This window comes from Globicephala melas, chromosome 15 (genome assembly GCF_963455315.2).
Source record: "Globicephala melas chromosome 15, mGloMel1.2, whole genome shotgun sequence".
In the NCBI taxonomy this organism is placed as follows: domain Eukaryota; kingdom Metazoa; phylum Chordata; class Mammalia; order Artiodactyla; family Delphinidae; genus Globicephala; species Globicephala melas.
In genome coordinates, this window is record NC_083328.1 from 19322624 (window position 1) to 19345120 (window position 22497).

The 22497-nt window shown below is 41.3% G+C and overlaps 1 protein-coding gene across 12 annotated transcripts in view; it reads right to left on the bottom strand.

Annotated features, from left to right (window-relative positions):
• The window catches only part of TNRC6A (trinucleotide repeat containing adaptor 6A), a 203106-nt gene that overhangs the window by 19293 nt on the left and 161316 nt on the right, over positions 1 to 22497 (bottom strand). For 10 of the 12 annotated variants that reach the window (XM_060285738.1, XM_060285737.1, XM_070043777.1 and 7 more), the window contains 13 exons: positions 18925 to 21498; positions 17436 to 17612; positions 16372 to 16547; positions 15211 to 15243; positions 13544 to 13624; positions 13119 to 13170; positions 8118 to 8260; positions 7577 to 7723; positions 7276 to 7413; positions 6676 to 6804; positions 6147 to 6224; positions 5675 to 5885; positions 2077 to 2208 (listed from right to left, as the gene is read on the bottom strand). In XM_060285738.1, coding sequence (XP_060141721.1) covers positions 2077 to 2208; positions 5675 to 5885; positions 6147 to 6224; positions 6676 to 6804; positions 7276 to 7413; positions 7577 to 7723; positions 8118 to 8260; positions 13119 to 13170; positions 13544 to 13624; positions 15211 to 15243; positions 16372 to 16547; positions 17436 to 17612; positions 18925 to 21498 — 4071 coding nt within the window. The remainder of the gene's footprint in view (positions 1 to 2076; positions 2209 to 5674; positions 5886 to 6146; positions 6225 to 6675; positions 6805 to 7275; positions 7414 to 7576; positions 7724 to 8117; positions 8261 to 13118; positions 13171 to 13543; positions 13625 to 15210; positions 15244 to 16371; positions 16548 to 17435; positions 17613 to 18924; positions 21499 to 22497) is intronic. The other 2 variants (XM_060285739.1, XM_060285744.1) reach the window with 2 other exon arrangements.

The window sequence follows — 22497 nt, forward strand, 5'->3', positions numbered from 1 at the left end:
GGCTTCCCTGGTGGCGCAGCGGTTGAGAGTCTGCCTGCCGATGCGGGGGACACGGGTTTGTGCCCCGGTCCGGGAGGATCCCACATGCCGCAGAGCGGCTGGGCCCGTGGCGCGCTGGGCCTGCGCATCCGGAGCCTGTGCTCCGCAACAGGAGAGGCCACAACAGTGAGAGGCCCGCGTACCACAAATAAAAAACCAAAAAAATCCCTATGCTGCATGATGACATGCCATTTATATAACGCATACCATATACATACCAGTATGCCCTCAGTAAGTATGCTGAGCACTTGAGAATGTATGATATACATTACACCTAAAACAGCAGTGTGAGGAAGGAAACATTTTTACAAAGAAACTGAGGGTCAGACATGCAAAACAGACATGGAAAAACTCATTTTAATCAGAGTAGACAGAAAACCATACGGCAGAGACATTTTTCTGGGTCTCCACGTCCTACCTCTCTACCCATTCTTCTCCAGGTTTCTTTACTACCACTGGCTCTAGGATTGTGTGTCCTTATTCCCTTCTATGCGCCGTCTCTCTGGGCAACCTCATCCATGTCGACGACATCAACATTCTGATGAACACAAAATCTTACTCTCGCCCAGATTTTTCTTCTGAGTACCAGGCCTCTAATTCTAATTTCTTACTGGGCTTTTCCACGTTGAGCTATCCCTAAAATACCACACTCAACAAGTCTAAAATCCATCCATTATTTGTCCCAGCAGGCCTGCTTCAATTCCTACATTTACTCTACCATTAACTGCATTACCGGCCACTCATCCTTTCACCTAGCAAATGTCCCCCGAGTGCTGCAATGTGCTCAGTGGGGCTACAGGTAAGCAAAGCATGGACTCTCTCCTCCAGGAATTTATGTCCTGTTACGGAAAAAGGCCTAAATGGATACTAACACAAGACAGATACACATAAGAGGTGCTATTCAAACACAAAGCCTGGAAGAGGCTTCTTGGAAATGACTCTTGAGCCCAGGGTAAGGTATAGGGTTGGACTGAGGAAGGCAGGAAGCACAGGAGGCACATCACAGATAATCATATATTTGCAGAATGAATTAAGTTAGTTACCAAGCCCTTCTGTCCTTAATTCTAAGACTCTCTTCAATGCATTCTGTCCTCTCATGTCCGTTGCCCTCTGTCTCACTTAGACTCCTTTAAGCCTTAGGTGCCTTTATATATCCATCATTTTCATGTTTAAAGTGATTTTTTTGGCACAAAAGTTTTCCACGATTGCTCAATACCTACTATTGCAGCTACACCTTCCTCCTTTCTCTCACTTGTACCTTCACCCCCAGACATGCCCACCTAGCAGAGCTCACCAGGAGGTCCTGTCTTTGAACGTTTCACATGCTATCCTCTCCATGGTGTTCTTTCTCCACTCCTTTGGTAAACTTGAAGACTCAGTTCAGACCCATGGTTTGTTATTCCTGACTCACTTCTCCATTAGATTTCACATTCTTATACTATTTATCCTATTGTATGTATTAACTTTTATAGCAGCTATCACAGTGTAGTAAAGCTGTTTACATGTTTATTTTTGCTACCAAACAATGAGCTTCTTCAGGGCAAGTATTTTTACTTGTTTACATAGTCAATTGTGCACATGTATGTACATATGTATCTATGTATTCCAGGTGGCCTAGCACAGTTCTTGGAAAGCAGAAAATACTCCATTAACAATTACTAGATGAATGGAAAGGAACTGTTAGAAATCAAATTATGGTGGAAGTTTTTAATCCCTTATACCAGATTAAATTGAGTAAATGTTAAGTAGAACACTAAAACAATAAAATAATAGCAAAAAACTAAATGATCATCTAAAGAGGGAATAATTAAAAAATAAATGTGTAATCTGACCTGTTTTTCACAATAGCACAATAAAGGTCATTTTTTTTGGTTTTAACTAAGACTTAATAACTAATAAAGCACTTTTTAATAATGAGAAAAGGTTCTTAAGAGAATTTAGCTATGAAAAAATACATATATAAAATAAAATAAAGCCTAAATTTAATATTCTACAGTTATTTTTTTAAAAGTCAAAATATAAGAATGCATTTTATACCATGTTTGCTGGAGTTTTGATCCAAAGATGTGTTCACAGAAATGCTGTCCACTGTAGTCCACTTCCTTAGTCTTGACTGTGGCTCTTTAATACTGTTCATATCCATATTTACATTCAAGTTTGAGTTCAAGCCTAAAAATAAGATAATAATTTTAAAAAACCACTTTATAAAATATAGCGTATTTTCCTTCTGGTACCACAACTTTCATTTTCTAGAAAAACATATGTAGCTAATCTAATGTTTTCAATCCTAATGTTCCTTAATAAATACCATCCTGCAAATGTGGCACAGCCAGAAGATTATAGACATAGGCAAGGCAGGCAGGACAGACACTCTGGACTCCTGGCCGATGCCACGCAGAAACAACGTCAGAAGAGCGAACCGTGGCTAGATTATCAAAGAAAGCAACACACAGAAATCCTAAATAGCTTGTCTAACACTCATTAATATAACATTTTCAAAACTGTTAGTACCATAAAACTGTTAGTACTATAATTGCATTAACTGTGGGAAACTACTCCATATAATATTGATTATTTTTAAATTCCTTGGCAAAATAACAGAAAATTCTACGACAGCCGAATATTAAAGTTTATCTCTCTATTAAAATATACCTCTTTAGGTACTTCCCAAGAGAAGAATTACATATGATCACTTTCAGTTGCTAACTTTTGCTTATAAACAATTTTCAACTGCCTGACCCGCCAAAGGATAGTATCATTTAAAAGTAAAAATGTCCTGCTCTAACAATTGTACCTTAGGGCGAGACTCCCATATCCCAAGGTGCAACTTACTTGAACTCTGCTGATGACACACATCAGACTTAGATATTCTCTTGGAACAAAGATGGAAATTTCTATCTGAGATACTACAGTCAGAAAACTGACCATTAAGCCAGTGTTTCTTAAAGTGTGATCCTGGGGACCATCATCAACAGAATAATCTGAGATGCTTGTTAAAAATGGAAACTTTTCAGAATTCCCTGCTTCCACTGGGCACGGATTCGATACCTGGTCGGGGAACTAAGATCCCAAAGGCCGTGCATTGTGTCCCGCCCACCCCCCCTCCCCCCCCCGCAAAAAGAATTGATGATAGATGTTTTCTTAAGCTTAAGTATGCACAGGGTAAGAAATTACAAATATAGGGACTTCCTTGGTGGCGCAATGGTTAAGAATCCACCTGCCAATGCAGGGGACACAGGTTCAATCCCTGGTCCAGGAAGATCCCACGTGCCACAACTACTGAGCCTGTGCTCTAGAGCCCATGAGCCACAATTACTGAGCCCTTGTGCCACAACTACTGAAGCCCGCACACCTAGAGCCCGTGCTCCATAATGAGAAGCCACCGCAACGAGAAGCCTGTGCACCACAACTAGAGAGAGCCCGGGAGCAGCAATGAAGACCCAACGTAGCCAAAAATAAATAAATTTAAAAAATACAGTTTAAAAAAATAATAATAATTTTAAAAAGTATATAAATGGGCACACAACGAAAAGTCAGGGTGAGTTCTTAAAAAGTAAGTCAGGTTCTATTACTTTCTTGCTTCAATCTTCCAAGTGCTGAAACTCACACTAAGATCCTGCATGCCATGTGGCACGACCAAAAAAAAAGAAAAAAAGTTTTCAGTGGGAGCCAGAATCTTCATTTAACACACATCGAGGTGGTTCTTAATCTAAAGTTTCAAAACAAATGGTTTTTAGATACTTGGGTCTGATGAGTCCCTGTGATACCAGGTCAAGCTTAAAACTTTAATAATATAAATTCTCTAATACCACCCCTATTTGGAGAGAGTAATTAAATTTGCTGCTCTCTGGACTCATTAATTAGACCCAATACTTGGCAAGTTTTTTCTGTGAAGGTTTAGATAGTAAATATCTTAGGCTCTATGGATCACATGGTCTCAGTGTTTCTATGCAACTCTGTTGTTACAGCACAAAAGCAGCCATAGGAAATACATTAACAAAAGAGCATGGCTGTGTTCCAATAAAATTTTATTTATAAAATCAGGCAGCTGGCCAAATTTGACCAATGGGCTATAGTTTACCAATGCCTGATTCAGACAACCATACTGGTGCTTGCTGGGTTAAGCAGACTTCCTTTTTTTTTTTTAAATAAATGTATGTATATATGTATGTATGTATTTATTTATGGCTGTGCTGGGTCTTCGTTGCTTGCGCGGGCTTTCTCTAGTTGAGGCGAGTGGGGGCTACTCTTTGTTGCGGTGCGCAGGCTTCTCATTGCGGTGGCTTCTCTTGTTGTGCAGCACGGGCTCTAGGTGCGCACGCTTCAGTAGTTGTGGCACATGGGCTCAGTAGTTGTGGCTTGCGGGCTCTAGAGTGCAGGCTCAGTAGTTGTGGCGCAGAGGCTTAGTTGCTCCGTGGCATGTGGGATCTTCCCGGACCAGGGCTCGAACCCATGTCCCCTGCATTGGCAGGTGGATTCTTAACCACTGCACCACCAGGGAAGCCGCTAAGCAGACTTTCTTAATCAAGAAGAAGTCTCTTGCTGTAAGGGTAGCGAGGCTAGGAAATCCCTTATTTAGAAACTTATCTCCTCATTGGCCCAATTTATATGTCCAGTATGTGATCAGTGAGAGTCACTTCCTTTCACTAGTGAGACAAAACCTCTCAGTGTACACTTGGGTATTCTTTTACCACTATACTGTTGTCTCTGGGATGACCCGGCTTCTCTGGTATTCACCTACAGTGGTAACTGACAAGGGAATGTAAAGAGATTGCTAACAACTCCTAAAACTCACAGTTCCACCTATGTCCTAGCAGAGAGTCCATGGCAATACCAGGGAGAGCCAAATCCTGTATCAGGTTCAGCCAAAGTGAAACGGCACCAGGGGCAACAGCAGGCCCAACTCCTGCCCACAGCCCAGAACATGCTAGTTAACTGACTTGTCTTCAACAAAACTGGGCCTGTTAACCAACAAAGCTGGTTTACAAGAGAGAAAGAAAAAGTTAAATGAATAGGGTGTGAACGATCAAAGGTCAAAATATATTCAAAGGCACAAGAAGAAAAGGGGCCTAACGAAGGAGAAGACATATAAGCCTGAAATTCCCAGAGGGAATAAAAAGCCTGGAGACGTCATAAAAAAAGAGAAGGGGGGGGGTGCTATGGCAAAAGGAATAAAGGCAATCCCTTCTCTCACCCCTATTTTCTACATTTATGCCAGTAATCATTTATAAATATTTAAATAGTAATTAAAATTTCAGATGTGACTGTTCCCAGTTGTTTCCTCAAAGCAGCACTGCTCAAAATTTCTCTGGCGTGCTCTAATAATTTCAGTCCTCCCCTCCAATTCATATCCTACAATTAAGATATCTGAGTGTTAAAAAGAAATAATATCTTTATACTAACTCATTTCAAAAGAGCATGGGATTTTTTAAATAGTGTGATTTTCTTGAATGGAGAGAGGCGTTCCTGAAGCATGAAGAGGCTAGCGCTAGAAGAGGCGTGGCCACCCTCTGAGAGGGAACAGCTAAAGATCAGTGTGGCACTCACAAGAGAACATCTGGACAGGTAAGACAGCAGGATGTTAACCTGTGACCATGAAGCACCAGCCGAATGCTTTGGCCAAGGAGAAACCCACCTATGGGGAAGTTGCTGAAAGCATTTATTGGTGATGGCCCTTTTTGCAGCTCAGGTGTAGTGTGGGGCATGACATTTTCAAGGAAAGATTTCATGGCTGGCTGATGGAGTGACTGCTGCTGAGATGGCGGAGTCTGTTGCTTCACCAGCAGGTTTGGATCAAGTTGACGAGACGGCTGCATCATCTGCTGCTGCACACTAAGAGGTCGACCCTTAAAACGACAAGACGACTGTGAAAAACTGTGGAGAAAAGTCTTTACAGACACCTTCATTCCCCTTCACTTTTGAATTCACTTCCTTCTCAGTAGGAAGGTGAAGAATCACTATATACCAGTTAATAAGACTTCTGGGCAGACAGAAGACTTAATGAACAACCTTTTCCATTATAGTTCAATAAAGCATTTCGACTGTCTTCTTACAATGGAGTTGATATAAGCTGAGTACACGCAAACAAGGGGAAGGATCAGATCTACCTGCTGGTCTTGCTGCTGCCGGTTCCCAGAAGGCACGCTTCTCTGACTCTGCGCCCTTTGCTGCTGCGCTAACAATCGCTGGAGGGAAGATTGCAAAAAGGTCATCAGTACCACGTCATCACAGACTAGCGTGCCCTAGAGTGACGGTGGCAGAGGGACCTACAAAGGCATGGTTTCATCTAGTCAATGCCCACATGCCCTGCCTCATCTAATATCTCTTGTTTAGACTCTCTGGCCTCCAGCCGTTCTGTTGAATTCAGTCTTTTGCTCAATCTAAACTTCCACTCCATCAGGGAAATTTTTCCTCCTCATCATACCCCGACCACCAGCCCAGACCTGGCTGGCCTTGCTCACAGAGCACCCTGCCCTTTGAGTTCACCATCTGTCTTCACACATGGACTGTTAGCTCCCTGAAGGCCATGGCTATGCCCGTTTTATTGACTGCAACACTTCCTGTGCACACTCTAGTGTTCAGCACACAGTAGACACTCAATAAATGTATACTGAATAAGGCTATTATTCTGCTTACCTGTAACTGGGAGATCTGAGAAAGCTGGTTTAGTTGGGATAGCTGGTTCAGCATGGCTACCTGCTGAGGGCCAAAGAGCGGATTCAGGCCACCGTTGTTTGGTGCATACTTCAGCAATGAAACTGGAACCTGAGGATCACAATGGCAGGTTAATAACAAAAGTAACTCAAGCTAACAAAATGTACTGTGTATTTTAAATTATCAGTAGAGCAATTAAAATTTGTGGACTATTACTGGGGGGGGGATTGTGTTCTAACTGTCTTTCTTGACTTCACTAATTTATTGTTCACATATGTTTTCACGTGTTAAGTATAAAGTGACAGAGATGAATCTTAAGCCAGTCAAATTTACTTTGCTATTGTCCTCCTCCCCTCAAGGTATTTTATGAAAAAGAATGATAAATTTTAGATTTAAATTATCTTTGACTCATTTTCTTCACCCTACCACATCCCTCTGTAATAATAACTAATTCAGAATTAGTTTCATCTCAAAGTTGCCAATAAATACTATGATGATCAACTAGTCATCTCATTCAAATATAAATTTATTCAAGGTTCTTTTCCAGGTAAAGAGTAGAGAATATAGTGGAAATTTATTCACCTGAGGGGAGAGTAATGGAGGAGGCACTTGAGCACGGAGATTAGGCTGAGATGAACTGAGAGGTTGTGCTGGAGGCTGCTGCAGGCCCCGGGGTTGTGCTGCTGTGTTTCCAACACCAAACATACTGGGATTGCCATTCTACAAAAACAAACAACCACCACCAAATAACACTGGGATTCTTTAGGGACAAACACCTCATTACCACACTGAAATACTGATTTAAACACAGCAACTACATGTAAGAGAGATCTTATTACTTATACAAATCAACAGAGAGCCTAAAATACACACGTGGACTTACCTGTCTAACAGAATTCAAGTTTTGCATACCCAGCCCTGCTATGGAGCCAAGGGCCTGGTTAGGTAGTGCACTATTTGAAGGGGGAAGCTTCATGCTTTGACTGGACATAAACTGCATGTTTTGGGATTCATCTGCTACAATGCCATCCTGATTGGACAGACAGAAAGATGTGCAACACCAGCCAAGCAAACAAGTGGAAGGGAGAAATCATTGCAGGAACAGAAGAGAAGTCATATGACATTCCAGCATCAACAGGAAACAGGTAGAAAACAGAAGAGATCGGATTAGTGTTAATTCTAGAGTACATAGAAAGAACCAAACATACTTTATGGGATTAAGAGGAAAATATAAATGCAACCCCTGTGATAAACCAAGACATAAAAGGACAATGAACTACAAGTCCAGTAATATTTGGCACTGGGTTATAAACACTTTATATTATATTAAATGTTCTAAACTGTTAATGAGAAAATTATGCTATTAAGTGTATTGCTTTCTTAGCCACAGGGTAAAACAAACATAAAACAAAGGAACAACTTACCTTATCAAAATAAGGACTGCGCTCCATGGAAGACTCTTTGGAAATCTGAGGCCGAGAACCAGGGCCTTTCCCGACCGTTCGATTGTAATCACCAATATTTAGGCTATGTTTATCTATCTCCATTCGTTTGTCTTGTAACATTCCTAATAAATGCAGGAGACTACGTTATCAAGTAGGAAGATAACTAACCTAGATGGTTTCAGATAAATGTACAGTAGAAAGAAAAATACTCACTTCCAAACCAAAATGAATTCTGCCTTGACCAGGACCATGTGAAGAATGCACTTAATAAATCTTGCATTCCTCACAAGTTGGGTTTAGCGAATACTGTTATTTTATTGAACCAAATTAACTTGAAAATAGACTAGGAAATAGACGGTTAAGACATCTATTGGTCATCTATAATCTGCTTAATTTTAAAATAACAACATAGTTTCCAGTAACAAACAACAGAAATAGCACTAAGACAAACCACCATCTAGCATATGCTCACAAAGTGCCAGGCACCGTTCTGAACATGCATTCTCATTTAATGCTAATAATTCTACTATCATCACCCCCATTTAGCAGACAGGGAAAGGTCTTCCTCTTTTCTCAGGGCTTGCTCCGCTCTCCTCATTCTGACTAAGCTGCAATAAATATGACCTCCTCTCATGGAAAGCCCGTCTGGCAAAAAATCTTCACTCAAAATAGCCAGCTCCCAGGCTACAATCCTACTTAAACAAATCTCTAACTCCACGTCCTTATCATATTATACCCGTTCTGGGTTCTCTTTCTCCTCCTCTTTCCATAGCTGAGCCCACTTCTTTGTGTTTCTTCAATGCTGGGATGTACTCAGTATGTTTAAGGTCTCACTCTTTCAACTCTCTCTCTCAAACTGGCCTCCCCCAGGCTTATTCACTACCAAGGTGACCCTTAAATACAAATGCCTACTCTGAATTCACTCCTGTGCTCAGTCACACATCTTCAACTGCCTGCTGAGCATAGCCACTTGGTCACTTTTAACAGGTGAAACCAAGCACATGATATCGCCTCTAGATCTTCATGGGACTCAAAAGTGGCATCTTCATTCTCCTAGTCACACAGCCTTGAAACCTGGTTTTTACCTTGCGAGAATACCTTTTCCTCCCATTTCCCTGTTCCTCAGTCTCCACATTTTCTCAGTCCTCAGATCTCACCCATAATTTCCTTGCAGCTGCTGTCCTTCTTTGAGATGCCTGCTGCTGCAGCCACCACAACACTCACCCCTACTACCCTCATCCTAGGCAAGTGGAAAAGACAAATTTTAACAAAAGGATTCTTAAAATAGGTACAATTTTCAAATGCTGCTGCTTTCCAGAAGTACTGGTCCAGATATGTGAATAACCCACACTTCAGCACTTGTAATTAAGAGCTCTCCCTTAAATGGCAACGAACTTTTTTTCTTTGGCAACAAACTTTTGCAACAACCTCTCCTCTGTTCTCTTTCCCCCGTTAATGGTGTCACCATTCACTGACGCACCCAAGCTAGCCATCTTGAACTCTTTTCCTCACTCTCCACATCTAATCTTGTAACCAAACCCAACCAACTCTTCTTCCAAGTCTCTCTCCAAGCTGTTCTTTCCTAACAATCCACATTATTTTTGCCTACCTAAATAAAATCTTTTCAAAAAGTGGCATGATACATCCTTTCTCCAAACCATTCTGTGTCACTTTATTCATTCATTCATTCATTCATTTTTGGCTGCGTTGGGTCTTTGTTGCTGCGCACAGGCTTTTCTCTAGTTGCGGCGAGCAGGGGCTACTCTTTGTTGCAGTGCGTGGGCTTCTCATTGCAGTGGCTTCCCTTGTTGCGGAGCACGGGCTCTAGGCACACGGGCTTCAGTAGTTGTGGCCCACAGGCTCAGAAGCTGTGGCTCGTGGGCTCTAGAGCGCAGGCTCAGTAGTTGTGGCGCACAAGCTTAGTCGCTCCGTGGCATGTGGGATCTTCCCGGACCAGGGCTTGAACTCGTGTCCCGTGAACTGGCAGGCAGATTCTTAACCACTGGGCCACCAAGGAAGTCCCCGCATCACTTTAAAAACCATCTGAGTGCCAAATGTGGCAGCCGCCCCTTGACCAATCCTTTAAGAAGACCCTTGGCTAAAGTTACCAATGACTCGTCCTAACCCCCCCAGGATCAAATCCATTCCATGACAATCACTTTCCTCTTTTCAAATCTCTATTCTCATCTGACTACTGAAAAATTACTCTATTCTACTCTAACTTGTTCCATTTCTCCTCAGATCTCCCTTAAATGTCATTATTCCCCCTGGAGTTTGTCTTTGGCCCATTACTCTATAAGCCTCTAGCTGACCTTCTTTTTTTGTTCAACTTTTTAACCTTTTTTTTCTTCCTGGCCGTGCTGGAGCAGCTTGTAGGATCTTAGTTCCCTGACCAGGGATTGAACCCAGGCCCTTGGCCGTGAAAGCTTGGAGTCCTAACCGCTGGACGACTAGGGAATTCCCCAGTCAACCTATTTTTTGAGGCTGTACTACCATCAGTGTCTAGTTACACTTATTATCTCCAGCCCTATCTCTTCTAAGCTCCACATCCAGATTTTCTACTGCTTACTGGACGTCACCACATGGTTTTCATAGCAACTTTAAACTCAGTAACCTTGTCTATCAAACCTGTTTCCCCTACTATATTTCCTATCTCAAATAACGCCCAGTTATTGATTTATTGTCTCTCAGCTCCAAATTCACACTTTCTGACTGCTCTGTGAAAGTATCTGGGCTCTACATTTTTTTCTTTCACCAGTTGGCACTGAGGCTTTGTCAATAGAGGGCGCTGGAGAGACACTGCAGGCGGAAGTTTTGCCTACGTGCCCTTGGCGGCTTTGGCAGTGCTTCCAGCTTCTCCTGTGCCCTACACTTGCAGTACAGGGTGATCAGCCTCACTCGGAGGCCAGCTTCTCCCAGCATTCCCACATACCTCCAGGCAGCTTTGTAGCAGAGTGTCTAAGGTGAGACATCTCTCCATGAACAGCTTTTCCCAGCACCCTAGAAGGGTAGATTTCCAGAAAGTTCCAACAGCACAGCAGCACAGCAACTTCTCTGCCATTCAGTGAGCCATGGAGGAGGCAGAGCCTTGTCATCACAGGAATAGATGCATATTCTGGATACGGACTTCCCCCCCCTGCCATCCATGGTCTCACAAAAGGCCTTATCCATCACCCCTCACAGCACTGTGTCTGATCAAGGAACTCACTTCATAGTAAAGGAAGTAGAGTAATGGGCTTAACTAACTGGTCTTACCACATGTATCATCACCCAAAAGTAGCTAGCCAAACTGATAGGTACAAGTGGTTCCTGAAGACCCAGTTACAAAGCACGCTGAAAGACAACATTCTAAAAGGATGGGCTTCTGTCCTACAGGATACAGTTAAGAACCGATGTCACTGAACCAGCTGGCAAGGGGTCGGGGGGCTCACCTGCTGGCTGGAGTGACTGACTCTGATTACCAAGGGGGACCTGGTTTCCTGCTACAAAACGAAGGCAGCAAAGACTCTGGAATCCGGGCAGGTGGGCAGGGGGTGGGTGTGTGCGTCTGGGGGTGCTTCTTAGTAATTCCATGCCCAGTAGTAAAGGTTAATGAAAAAACTATAACAACCAAAAAAGCAAAGATGACTGAGGGCTCAGACCCTGCAGGAATGAAGTTTTGGGTCACTCCACCAGCAAAAGAACCCAGAGCAGCTGAGGTGCTGGCTGACAGTGGGGAAGTATGGAATGGGTAGTAAAAGAAGGAAGCCAAAGATACCAACGAGAGCTTGTGACCAATTACAGAAATAAGGATGGCAGTAGTTTTGCATGGTATCTGTTGCTTATCTGTATAGGCCATCTTCTTTTCTCTTCCCTTTTTTCACTTTTTAAGCTGTTGAACAGCTGTTTACGCTGTTGAGTTTATACTTTAGTCTTTAGGTTACTCCTTGTATCTGCTATTCGTATATTCATATATTCTCGAGGAGTCTCGTTATTATCCCTTCCTAGCCAATCCCTCATTAGTCTAATAGTGATTCTTTACATTTGTATTAAACTTTCCCTGTCCAAACTACTATGTAGTTTCTCTCTTCTGCCTGGACTCAGACTAATACAACAACAACAGTACCACATACTAAACTGCCCAGGCAAGAAAGCTGGGAATTATCTTTCACCACACCCTCACCCTCATCCTCCATAGCAGATCGATTCAAGCCAGTTATCAACTTCTATTGATTCTAATTCCTGTATCTACACTGAATTAAGATTCTTCCCACCAACTGTCTTAGTTTAGAGCTTTGAAAATTCTCACTGGCTACAGCAACAAATCTCTAACTGGTTTTGCTATGTTTAGTATCTTTTAATCTTCCTCTGCTGCCAATGTTTTCTGTCCCAAGTTATTTTCAATCTACAGCCATGATTATTTTTGTAAAACATAAGACCAAATCATTTCATTCTCCTGGCTTAAAGTTCTTTAATCCCATACTTTCAGAATAAAGCTCAGACACCCAAGCTCCTCATGATTTAGCACCTACCTAGTTTTCTGGCAACCTCACCTAAGTAAAGCTTTCACCGTCACCACACTCCCACCACCACAACCAATTTATATTTCTTCTTCCATTGCATGGAACCACTTGCCATTTCCCCAGTATGGTTTAAGATATCTCTATCATGTATCTGGGTCTTTGTACACATTGCTCCCTAAATTAAGAAGACTGTATCACTCAACCTGGATAACTTATTCTTGACAGGACTAACTTTGAGGTAATCAAAGGCTAACAGTATCACTACCTTAGATCTGCACAGTGATTTACACTTTAAAAGGCATACTAACTCAGAAAACCCCCACATTCTAATGTATGCTAGAGAGAATAGGAACACTGAAACAGAAACCCAGGTCTCCGTCTCCTGGTCAAGGTCAGTGCTCTTTCAGTAGGATCATGTCAGATAAGTTTCTCCATCAATGATGAATATAAAACTCAAACTGATTTAATTTTTTCTTACCTCCAGAAAGGTCCATCTTATTGCTCTGTACATTTTCTTCTGGTGAGTCTCTCTGAAGAAGGAAAAAGTAGCATGTTAGTAGACCTTAATTTATCAATGAAAATAAATTAAAAGTGAAGAATTTTACTTTATTTCCTTATTTGTGAAATTTAAGTGGATCATAAAACTTCATTTTTCACTGCCTAATATGATAAAAAAAATTTTTTTAAATAAGACTAAAAAAAAAAAGATACATGATCAATGTTTTTAGCTAAAACTGTAAAAATAAAGAAGACATCATGGAAAATTTTATTCTAACCTCAGCATATTCATAAGGACTCAAAATAATTATTTGTTAAGAAAACAAAAAAATGAAATTAGGGTATTAGGGTAAGTTTATGGATCGCCATTAAAAGGGAAGGAGGTTGCCAAGAAAACATACTTACCGAAAAACTGATATTTGAAAACTGTTTAACAAATGGATTTATCCATGCTTCTTCTTGTTTGTTTCCACCTTTCATCATTCCCTTTGTAAAATAAAAGAGTAGAAAGATGCCATGGCCATCTCTATTTATCTGGGTATAGTGATGGATTAATAAAACTTCAAGACAATTCCCAACTCTCATTTTTAGCCAATAAATTTCTCCTCCAACCAACTCTTCTCACAGAGTTGTTCATAATTAAAAATCAACTTATTTGATTTTCAACTTCCTTTACTCCACTCCTCTGGTATAGCTGTAATGCACAGAGAAATCTCTAAAGGCAAGCAGTCAGAAGGAAAAGACAGAAGCAAAGGGCCTTGATGACCCACAAAAAGTTAAAAAGTCCTCTGGATAATGGAGAACTGTTCATCAGACAGTTTCCAATTTATAAATGAACTGTGTCCTAAAAGATTAATTATAATTTGGATTTGTAGAATTCTCACACAAAACCAAAGTAAGAAGAGTCACCAGGTTTCAGGTTAGTCCAAAGAAACCAATTAAACCCATAATTTAATTATGCTATGTGCACTGTACTGAAAAAACACCATATGTTTCCATATGAAAGAGTATTTTAAAATTCCAATTTATGCTGCCAAGAACACAATATCCCCAGCAGCAACTAAAGCTGGGATTCCTCCTACTTGGTGTTGGCTTTCTGTGGCTGCTTAGGGTATGGGAGGTACGGAAACTACTTGGAGACATGACTTCAGAGAAAAAATGATCCGTGATTAGCAGTTTGGTAGACAGGGAGGCTGGAAGCCATAGAGACCAAGGCCTCCCATTAACGTGAGGATCACAGAACAATTCTCAGTTTGTTGCCTTCATTTCCCTTTCCCATTGCTACTACCTATTCCTTCTGACTGTGGAACAGAACACAGCTTCGTAATTTCCCCCTAACTGCAGGTCTCTGAAGCAAGCATCTAACCCTTTCCAAGGTTTCTGAAGTGGGCTTTGATTCCTTTTCCTTTTTCACCCCCACCCCATGCCTAACTGGTTGCCAATACCTGTCTCTTTTATTCCAAATGTCTCTCACAACAATCCCTTCTACTAAACATTTATTCTTGCTTCCCAATTCAGGCTGTCCTTTCTAACCAGAATGAATGCAGAAGCTTCCGAACTAAGATCACTAACTCTGGTCTCTCCTCTGTTCCAATTTATCTTTCATACTATCACTGGTTAGCTTTCTTTAAAGAAATTAATTTTAAAAACCAAACTGATGTTGCCTTCTATTCAACTTGACTGGCTCCATATTTTATACAAAATGAAGCTCAAATTCTCTGGCATGTTACTGAAAACACTTTGGTATCTGCCCCTAATCTAACTACAGATTAGATTGTCACACCTCTTCTCTAAAATTCTGTTATTTTAGTAACATCAGCCTAACACTTTCCCTAACACACCCCACCCCGAGGCATCTTCCAAATTCAAGCTAACACTCCTTAGAGCAACTCTTAATGCCCCATACTAGACCCTGAGCTCCTTGAAGGTATGCTCTTATCCTAGTGTTTCTGAACCCCCAGCACCAAGCACAGTACCTGGCACACAGCAGAGGCTAAATAAATATTTGCAGTTGCTTTCTAAAAGATTTTTACTAGTAGAAACAAAGGAGAAAGAGTAAAAAGGCTACACACCCTTTCCCTTCTCCTTTTTTTGCCACTCAGACCCTGTAAGGAAAGACAAAGTCACAAAACAGCATGGTCCAGTGGGAAGAACACAGGGTTTGGAATTGGAAGACCTAAACTTAAGTCCTTGCTCTGTCACTTACTAGTTATGCAACTTTGGGCAAGTCACCACTTTTTCCAGTCTCAAATTCCTCATTAGTATTCTATCTCAGAAGGTTATGAGGATCAAATGATTTATGTAAAATATGGGGAAGCACTTCATAAGCTATATGGTGAGGTAATAGGCAAATTCAGCCAAATGAAAAATTTTTTAAATGAAAATGGCAGGTCCTAGACTTAGAATCCCAGGATCAAAAGGGAGGGACCCTGGCAGTGAGCTACTAGGTATTTGACTTCTAAGGTCCCTCAAAAACAAACTGTTCTCAAATAGGGTCGAGAGGATATATTAGAATCACCTGGGAAATTAGGCACATATTTTCAAAATGGTCCCCAAGAAAATCTGACACCAGTGTTCTCAAACCTGGCTCTGCATCAGAAACATTCAGAGAGCTTGTTTAGGACAAGAAACGTGGTCCAATTTCCAAAACAACAGTAGCCTAGGGTATAGGATATTATACTTTTTAAACAAATGTCATACAATTCTGATGAACAGCCAGGTTTGGGATAAGATGTGTCCACATTTAAAAGCAAAACAAAACTCTACTCATTCCTAGGGATTTTTGTCACAGGACCTTTCAGGGTGGAGAAGGGACAAAGATGGGGGATGAATGAGGAGGATGGTAACTCTGGGTAATGCGGAGGTCGGGGACTCCAGGTGAGGAGGTGGAATGGGAGACGAACTGGCAGTGGGATGGAAAGAGTCGACATGGAGATTTGCCCTTCTCTTCATCCTCAGCACTGCAGGTACCACCCTGGGGTGAGGGGTTGTCCCAGGCAGCACTGGTGGAGGCGGAGGAGGAGAGAAATCCCAAGCTGTAGCAGTGGGGAGAAAGGAAGTTCCTGTAGTCTTATGTTTTTCTAGGTGGCTGCCCATACAAGAGGTTCTACCTAAGTTGGGGACGGCATGGACTATACTGATTGCATTAAACGGGTAGGCAGAACATTAATTTTCTGTGGGTAAACTACCTTTGGAATTTAAAGTTTCAAGGGCTTTGCCCTTGAAATGTTTACCTTCGACGACATTTTCTTTGTATATGGTGGCCAATTTAAAGATGAATTAAGCTCTTGAGATGAATTACTATTCCACATTCCAATCTCTACATCCTCTTCCTCTTCCCAGCCAGTGGGGCGATTTCCAGGCAATGGCATATCATCACCACACCAGCCATCTTGCATAGATTTTGGCCCTGATTGTGGATTTGTGATAAAGAGAAACATGCTTTAATCAAACAATTCTTTCTGGAGGCTGAGCATTCATTAAGCAGGCAGAGCAGGGGGAGAACCTAAAAAACCCTCCTTTATCTCCCTTACCAGATCTGCACGGCAAAAATGTATGTTATATGCTGAGCCAAAAGCTACATTAAACAAGAATTTATTTTTATTAAAATTTTCAATAAAACACCTGCCATGCTTTTACAAGTCAGAGGGTTCCTAAACATGGGACATCGGTGGCACTCTTGTTCGTACTTGCTTAGCAAGCTGCATGGTGACGCACAGGGCCAAGAGGACGAACAGAATTTTTAAAAATTAATTTTAATACATATTTTTAAGGAGAATGGCCCAAAAGCATAGCAAGTCAAAAGCAGAAAGTATTTCATCTCTATACTCGGCCTTTGGAATTCCTATGGGAATAGTGACAATGTTCATCTGAATATTGAGGGTCCTTCCTGAACTCTGTTCATTTTCTGTGTAATATTCAGGGAATTGTCTGGAACCTGAGCCAGAGAGTTTGGACATATGTCCCCATGACTATTATACTCAGTCTCTCGTGCTGGATAGCATGAAAGTTGCTTGACTATTTCTAAATAATCCAATTTGATAAAATATAATTTAGATTTGGTGAAGTACATGCAAATCATTAATAGTTATACACTTCTAAGAAAAAGAAAAGATAGGAAAATTCAGAAAGGTAAAAAAGCAAACCACATTAACAAGTTCAAAGAGCCAAACAAATAGTGAAATCATCCAGTATGATAATACATGGATACATTATCAATGACATAAGCATTATCCAATTACTTAATTATAGTCAATGAGATCACCACTGCTACAGCCAGGAATTATCAATAACTTACCAGATTTGCTTAATGCTTGTGGACCAACAGAGCTGGAACCCCACGTGGATGTGCTGGATGCCGCAGCAATGGGTTCGCCCCAGCTGGGACCACTGTCTATGGGTTTGCCCCATGCTGAAGTACCATTATCCACAGTTGTGGCTGGAGTAGAAGTCTCACCCCAGGGCTCACCCCAGCCTTTAGAAAGTGTGGGAAAAGAAGTCATCAGCACACGGTAGAGGCAATAAGGAATACTTAGGGAACAAAAGAAGACGACCTTCACATTTATGTATTAAATAATAATGTGATAGGCAGAAAGGATGGCATCTGTTTTATGTAAAGAAGACAAATAATTTCCCATTATTATAATTTAACTATATGGTATGAATTTTTTTTTCACCTCTTCTTTCAGAATTGCCCTCTGGGTGTACAGCAGATTCTTTTGAATAACCTTAATTATGGCAAGTCATCCTCCTTTGAAGATGAATTTAACTCCTGGAAAAGTCAAGTCATTCTGAGTCAAACCTAGTGAATTAAAGCAGGTGATCAAGCTGGGTACAGTATGTGTATAAAATTTTTACTATACGTACAACCTTTCAACATCACTGTTCTGGAAAAAGCAATTTACTGTAAGACTAATAATAGGTAGGCATCCTACTTTTATACATGCTGAACAATGCTTCTTAAAAAATTTATTAGGTTGTCCAAAGCAAGGCAAAGCCAAGCCATAAACACGTTGTTTAAAAGAACCAAAACAGCCTTCCCCTTAGATACATACCTGTTTTTTCTAAGAATTATATCTAAATTAATAATACTCAGAAAAAAAGTTAGGTGCTGAAGGGTTAGTTCATGAAAACACTTCTGTCTCTACATCCAATGGATTATTCAATAAAACCTCCATTCACAAAGGCAACACATCTCAATGACAACTAATGAAAAATGTCATTGTCAAGATAATTTGCAGAGGATAGGAATTAGTTCCTTGCTAGAAAGATATTATTAAATGTTTTAAGCAAGCATACATACATGCTATATCCAATAGACTTAGATTTCATGCCTACTTAAGTAAATTCCTTCTAAGGCCAAATATAGTACCTAGTTTCTTAGAGAGCATTGTGCTTATTAGATACTTGTTTTATTTCTGGGGATATTTTAGTCAAATAATAAAACCAAAACGTGATGGCTTGACTCAGAAGAACTGAAAAAAGTGTACAGCATTCCAGCTTGACATCACTTTTCCAATTCTGCCTTCTACAGCGTTCCTAACGGAGAATGGAGTATGTGGGATTCACAGCCAACACTGCCAAAGGCAGAGCTCTGTTCCCTGATGGTAAACACCTTTCCCATAATTTTCTTCCCTATAAACTTCTCCTGGATTAGAGTTAAAAAAAGCTTTGTGTGCACATCCAAATACTTCGTTAGACAAGTTTTATAGTAACAGTAACTTGAAACAAGGTTCACAATACTGTGAAGTACTTTGTAACACAGACTCCATAAAATAAAAACTCACCAGAGCCACTGCTCGCCTCCTTGTTTGAGATGGCACTTGCAGACGGCAGCAGCTGATGTACCTGTGCTTGCTGGTCTGAACGGCTGCTGCCGTTTGGGACATTTTTGTTCCACATGTTCACATTTTTGTAGTTGTATTTGCTTGGATCTCCCCAAGCTGAAGTTCCATCATCGATCTCCATTTTGCGACGTATGGATTCTGGGGATGGTTCCTCCCAGCCTGTGGGCTCTTCTTCTTTTGTTGGGGCTGGTATAGGTCCTCCCAGCCAGCCTGTACCAGGAGGTTTGCCTGTAGCTGATGGGATTCCCCAAGATCCGACATCTTGTTGCTTGTTCCAGTCCGGAGAACTGACTGGCTTTGACGAATCTCCCCAACCTAGAGACTGATTAGACTTTGGAGGATCTCCCCATCCCTGGGAAGGATTCGGTTTAGAAGATTCATCCCATCCTGATGAATTATTTGGATTTATGTTATTTCCCCAAGTAAAAGAACTAGTTTTACCAAGTTCGTTCCAACCAGAAACGGACCTATCACTGTCACTACCTCCTGAGCTAGATTTCTTATTAGCCTCACCCCAATGGTTACTCCTTGAAGTTTCTCCCCAGTTATCACTGGCAGAAACGGACCAACCTTGGTTTGATTTTTGTCCATCACCCCATCCCTGTTTGTTCTTTTGCGAATCATTCCATGCAGACTTCTCTTCTTTGCAATTCCCCCACTGATTGCTCTTGGCCATTCCTGTAGCAGCAGAATCATCTTCCCATCCCCCCTGGCAGTTTGAGCCTTTGGAATCTCCCCACCTCAGAGTAGGTTTGGGATCTCCCCACCCCGATACAGATGAGGTATCATTACTACTAGGGCTAGTCTTATCTGTACATGCCCCTGAGTTAAAAGTCTGTGTTGCAGAGCTTCCCCAGGCCTCTGTCCCATTGTCAGTCTTTCTTTCCCCTCTAGGTGATGTTTCGGTATCCCAGGCAGTATTCTGCTTAATAGGAGTCTGTCCCCAACCAGAGTTGGATAGGACACGTGGATCTAAGTCAGTTCTGTTTACAATGCTTTGGAGTAATGTGTGCTGATCAATTTTTCTTCTATCTCTACTCTGATTTTCCCCAGTTACTTTTTCCTCAAGGCGTCCAGTGCTTTCTGTACTACCTTCACTCTCCACTGTACCTCCCGTTTTGGCCCACACACTGTTTTGCTCATTTGTCTGAGATGTGGCAGAACCCTGATCCTCTTCCTCAGTAGATTTCCATCCGTTTGTAAACTTCTTACCATTGCCATTTGCACTGTCACTGGAATGCTGATTGCTAGGCAGTTTGCTCCATTCCACGCTGGGTATATTAGTGCCAGTGTTTTGTGCAGGAGTTCCCCATCCTCTTCGACTTCCTCCAGAATTTGCACCATTTCCCCATGATGCACTCTGGGAATTCACTGCCCCAGACTCCCACACACCTCCTCCTTTATTTGTGTTAACTTGAAAGTTAGTGCCCATAGGCCCATTTATGCCAGGCTGCATTAGAGTTGCATTCACAGTGTCACCATTAGCTTGGCCATTAGGGCTTGAACATTTGTCTCCAGAGTAATTAGAACCATAGGCACCCCATGTAGTACCATAAGAGCCTCCACTTTTTGACTCTCCATTGCTAAGGTGAGAAAGGGAAGTGCCATTTACAACCGACGGAGCCTGTATCTGAGGATGATTCATTGTGCTCACACGCCAGGCCCCTGTATTACTAGGCAGCTCATTATTCTGTACTGAACCGGAGTTTGGTAAACTAGAGGTCACAAAGTTAGTAGTGTTATTTGGTCCAGTCATTTCAGTGGTAATATTTTGAGGTTGACCACTGAATGAAACCTTCTGTGTACCACTTACTTCAGATTCACAAGTTTCCTGAAGGCTTCCCCAGGTACCATGGGTAGAAGAACCACCCACTTTAGAGTTAATACTCTGATTGTTAGGCATCTGGCCTAAGGTACTGCACTGAATATTGATGCCAGAACTACCACTCCCTACAGGCCCTTTTAGGGCAAGTCCGTTGTTCTCTAACACTGGCCAGGCACCATGGTTGCTAGCTGAATTCAAAGTGCTTGGATTTAACCCTCCATTTGATGAAGAACTTACAGTGCCCCAAGCATTCATTCTATTGTTGCTACTTTCTGATTTGCTTTCAGGAGCATCCACAGAGACCTGACATGTGCTTATTATGGCTCCATGGGAAAAACCCCACGGCCCAGTACTACTTCCATGGCCCACATTATTGCTGCTGCTACCAACCACAAACTTGTTTTGGGATCCAAGTCCAGTGCTATTCCGAAGGCCATCGTTTTCACCACCTGTGCTCCCTGAAGCCATGATAGTGATGTTTCTCTCTGATTCAGAACTGGAGGCAGAATCAGCATCCACACATTCTGAAGCCAACTCTAGATCACTGCCAGGGACTGAGGGCCATGCTTCTTTTTCAGGCGAGTCGTTTACAACAGCATTCTTACAGTTTGTGCTAGAGTCACTTGTAGAAGACACAGGTCCCCACTGCGAATTTTCATAATGGGATCCTGAAGTATTGTGGTTTATATCTAGAATAAAGAAGAAGCACAAAAATGTATGAAATGTTTGGAAAACTGATGAATATATTATAAATGTACATGGCTCCTCAACATCAACAAGCTATAATACTTGGCAGTATCATTACAAAGGCATTCGTTATATCTCAGCCACCAATTTTCCATATCCAATAATTAATTCCACATAGGCAGGGAATTTTGCTGCTTTCTTCATTGATGTTATTCCAAGAGCCTAGAGCAGTACCTGGAACATAAGAGTTCCTCAATAAATATCTGAATGAGTGAATTGTTAACATATCAGCAAGTAAAGAATTTGGAGTCAGGAAGGACAAGGTAGTAATGATGTATTAGGATAATGGAGCAACCCAGGCTTGGAGGCCCAACATGGGAAAGAAGGCGCTGGGATATAAACGGTTAAAGACAAGTGAACAGGCCAAACTTGATAAAATGTATTAGAAATATATTAGGAATCCTTTTCTATCCACACTTTTTTAGAATAGCTTTTTCACAACTGTTTTGGGTATTACAACAAGTTTATAAGAATTATAAAGGCTTTTCCATTATATTTCCATTTCATTAGTGTTCATATTCAATCTGAAAAATACTACATGCAAGTAAAAATAATTTTAGTTCTACTCTCCTTCATAAAAATGTCTTAATAGCCACGTTTATTAGAAGACAACAGAAAAATGGTTGATATGCTGAAGATCAAAGTTATGATTAAAAAATCAACTCCTGACATTTGAAGACATTAATGACTGGTCACATAATCCTGTCTTAGACTTACTGCTACGTACTGATGTTATCATCTAGTTATTGTACTGCATGTAGGGCAGGCAGTTTTAGTGCTTCTAATGCTTTCCCAAATTCATTACTCTCATTCAGTTTAAGGATCTGGTAGATGGAAATCCTCAGAAATATTAACCTGCATAAGATGTTTGCATTTAGACTGTCCCTAGCGGGTTGCTCATATTGTAGTTCTCTACTACAGTAGTAATCAGAATCATATGC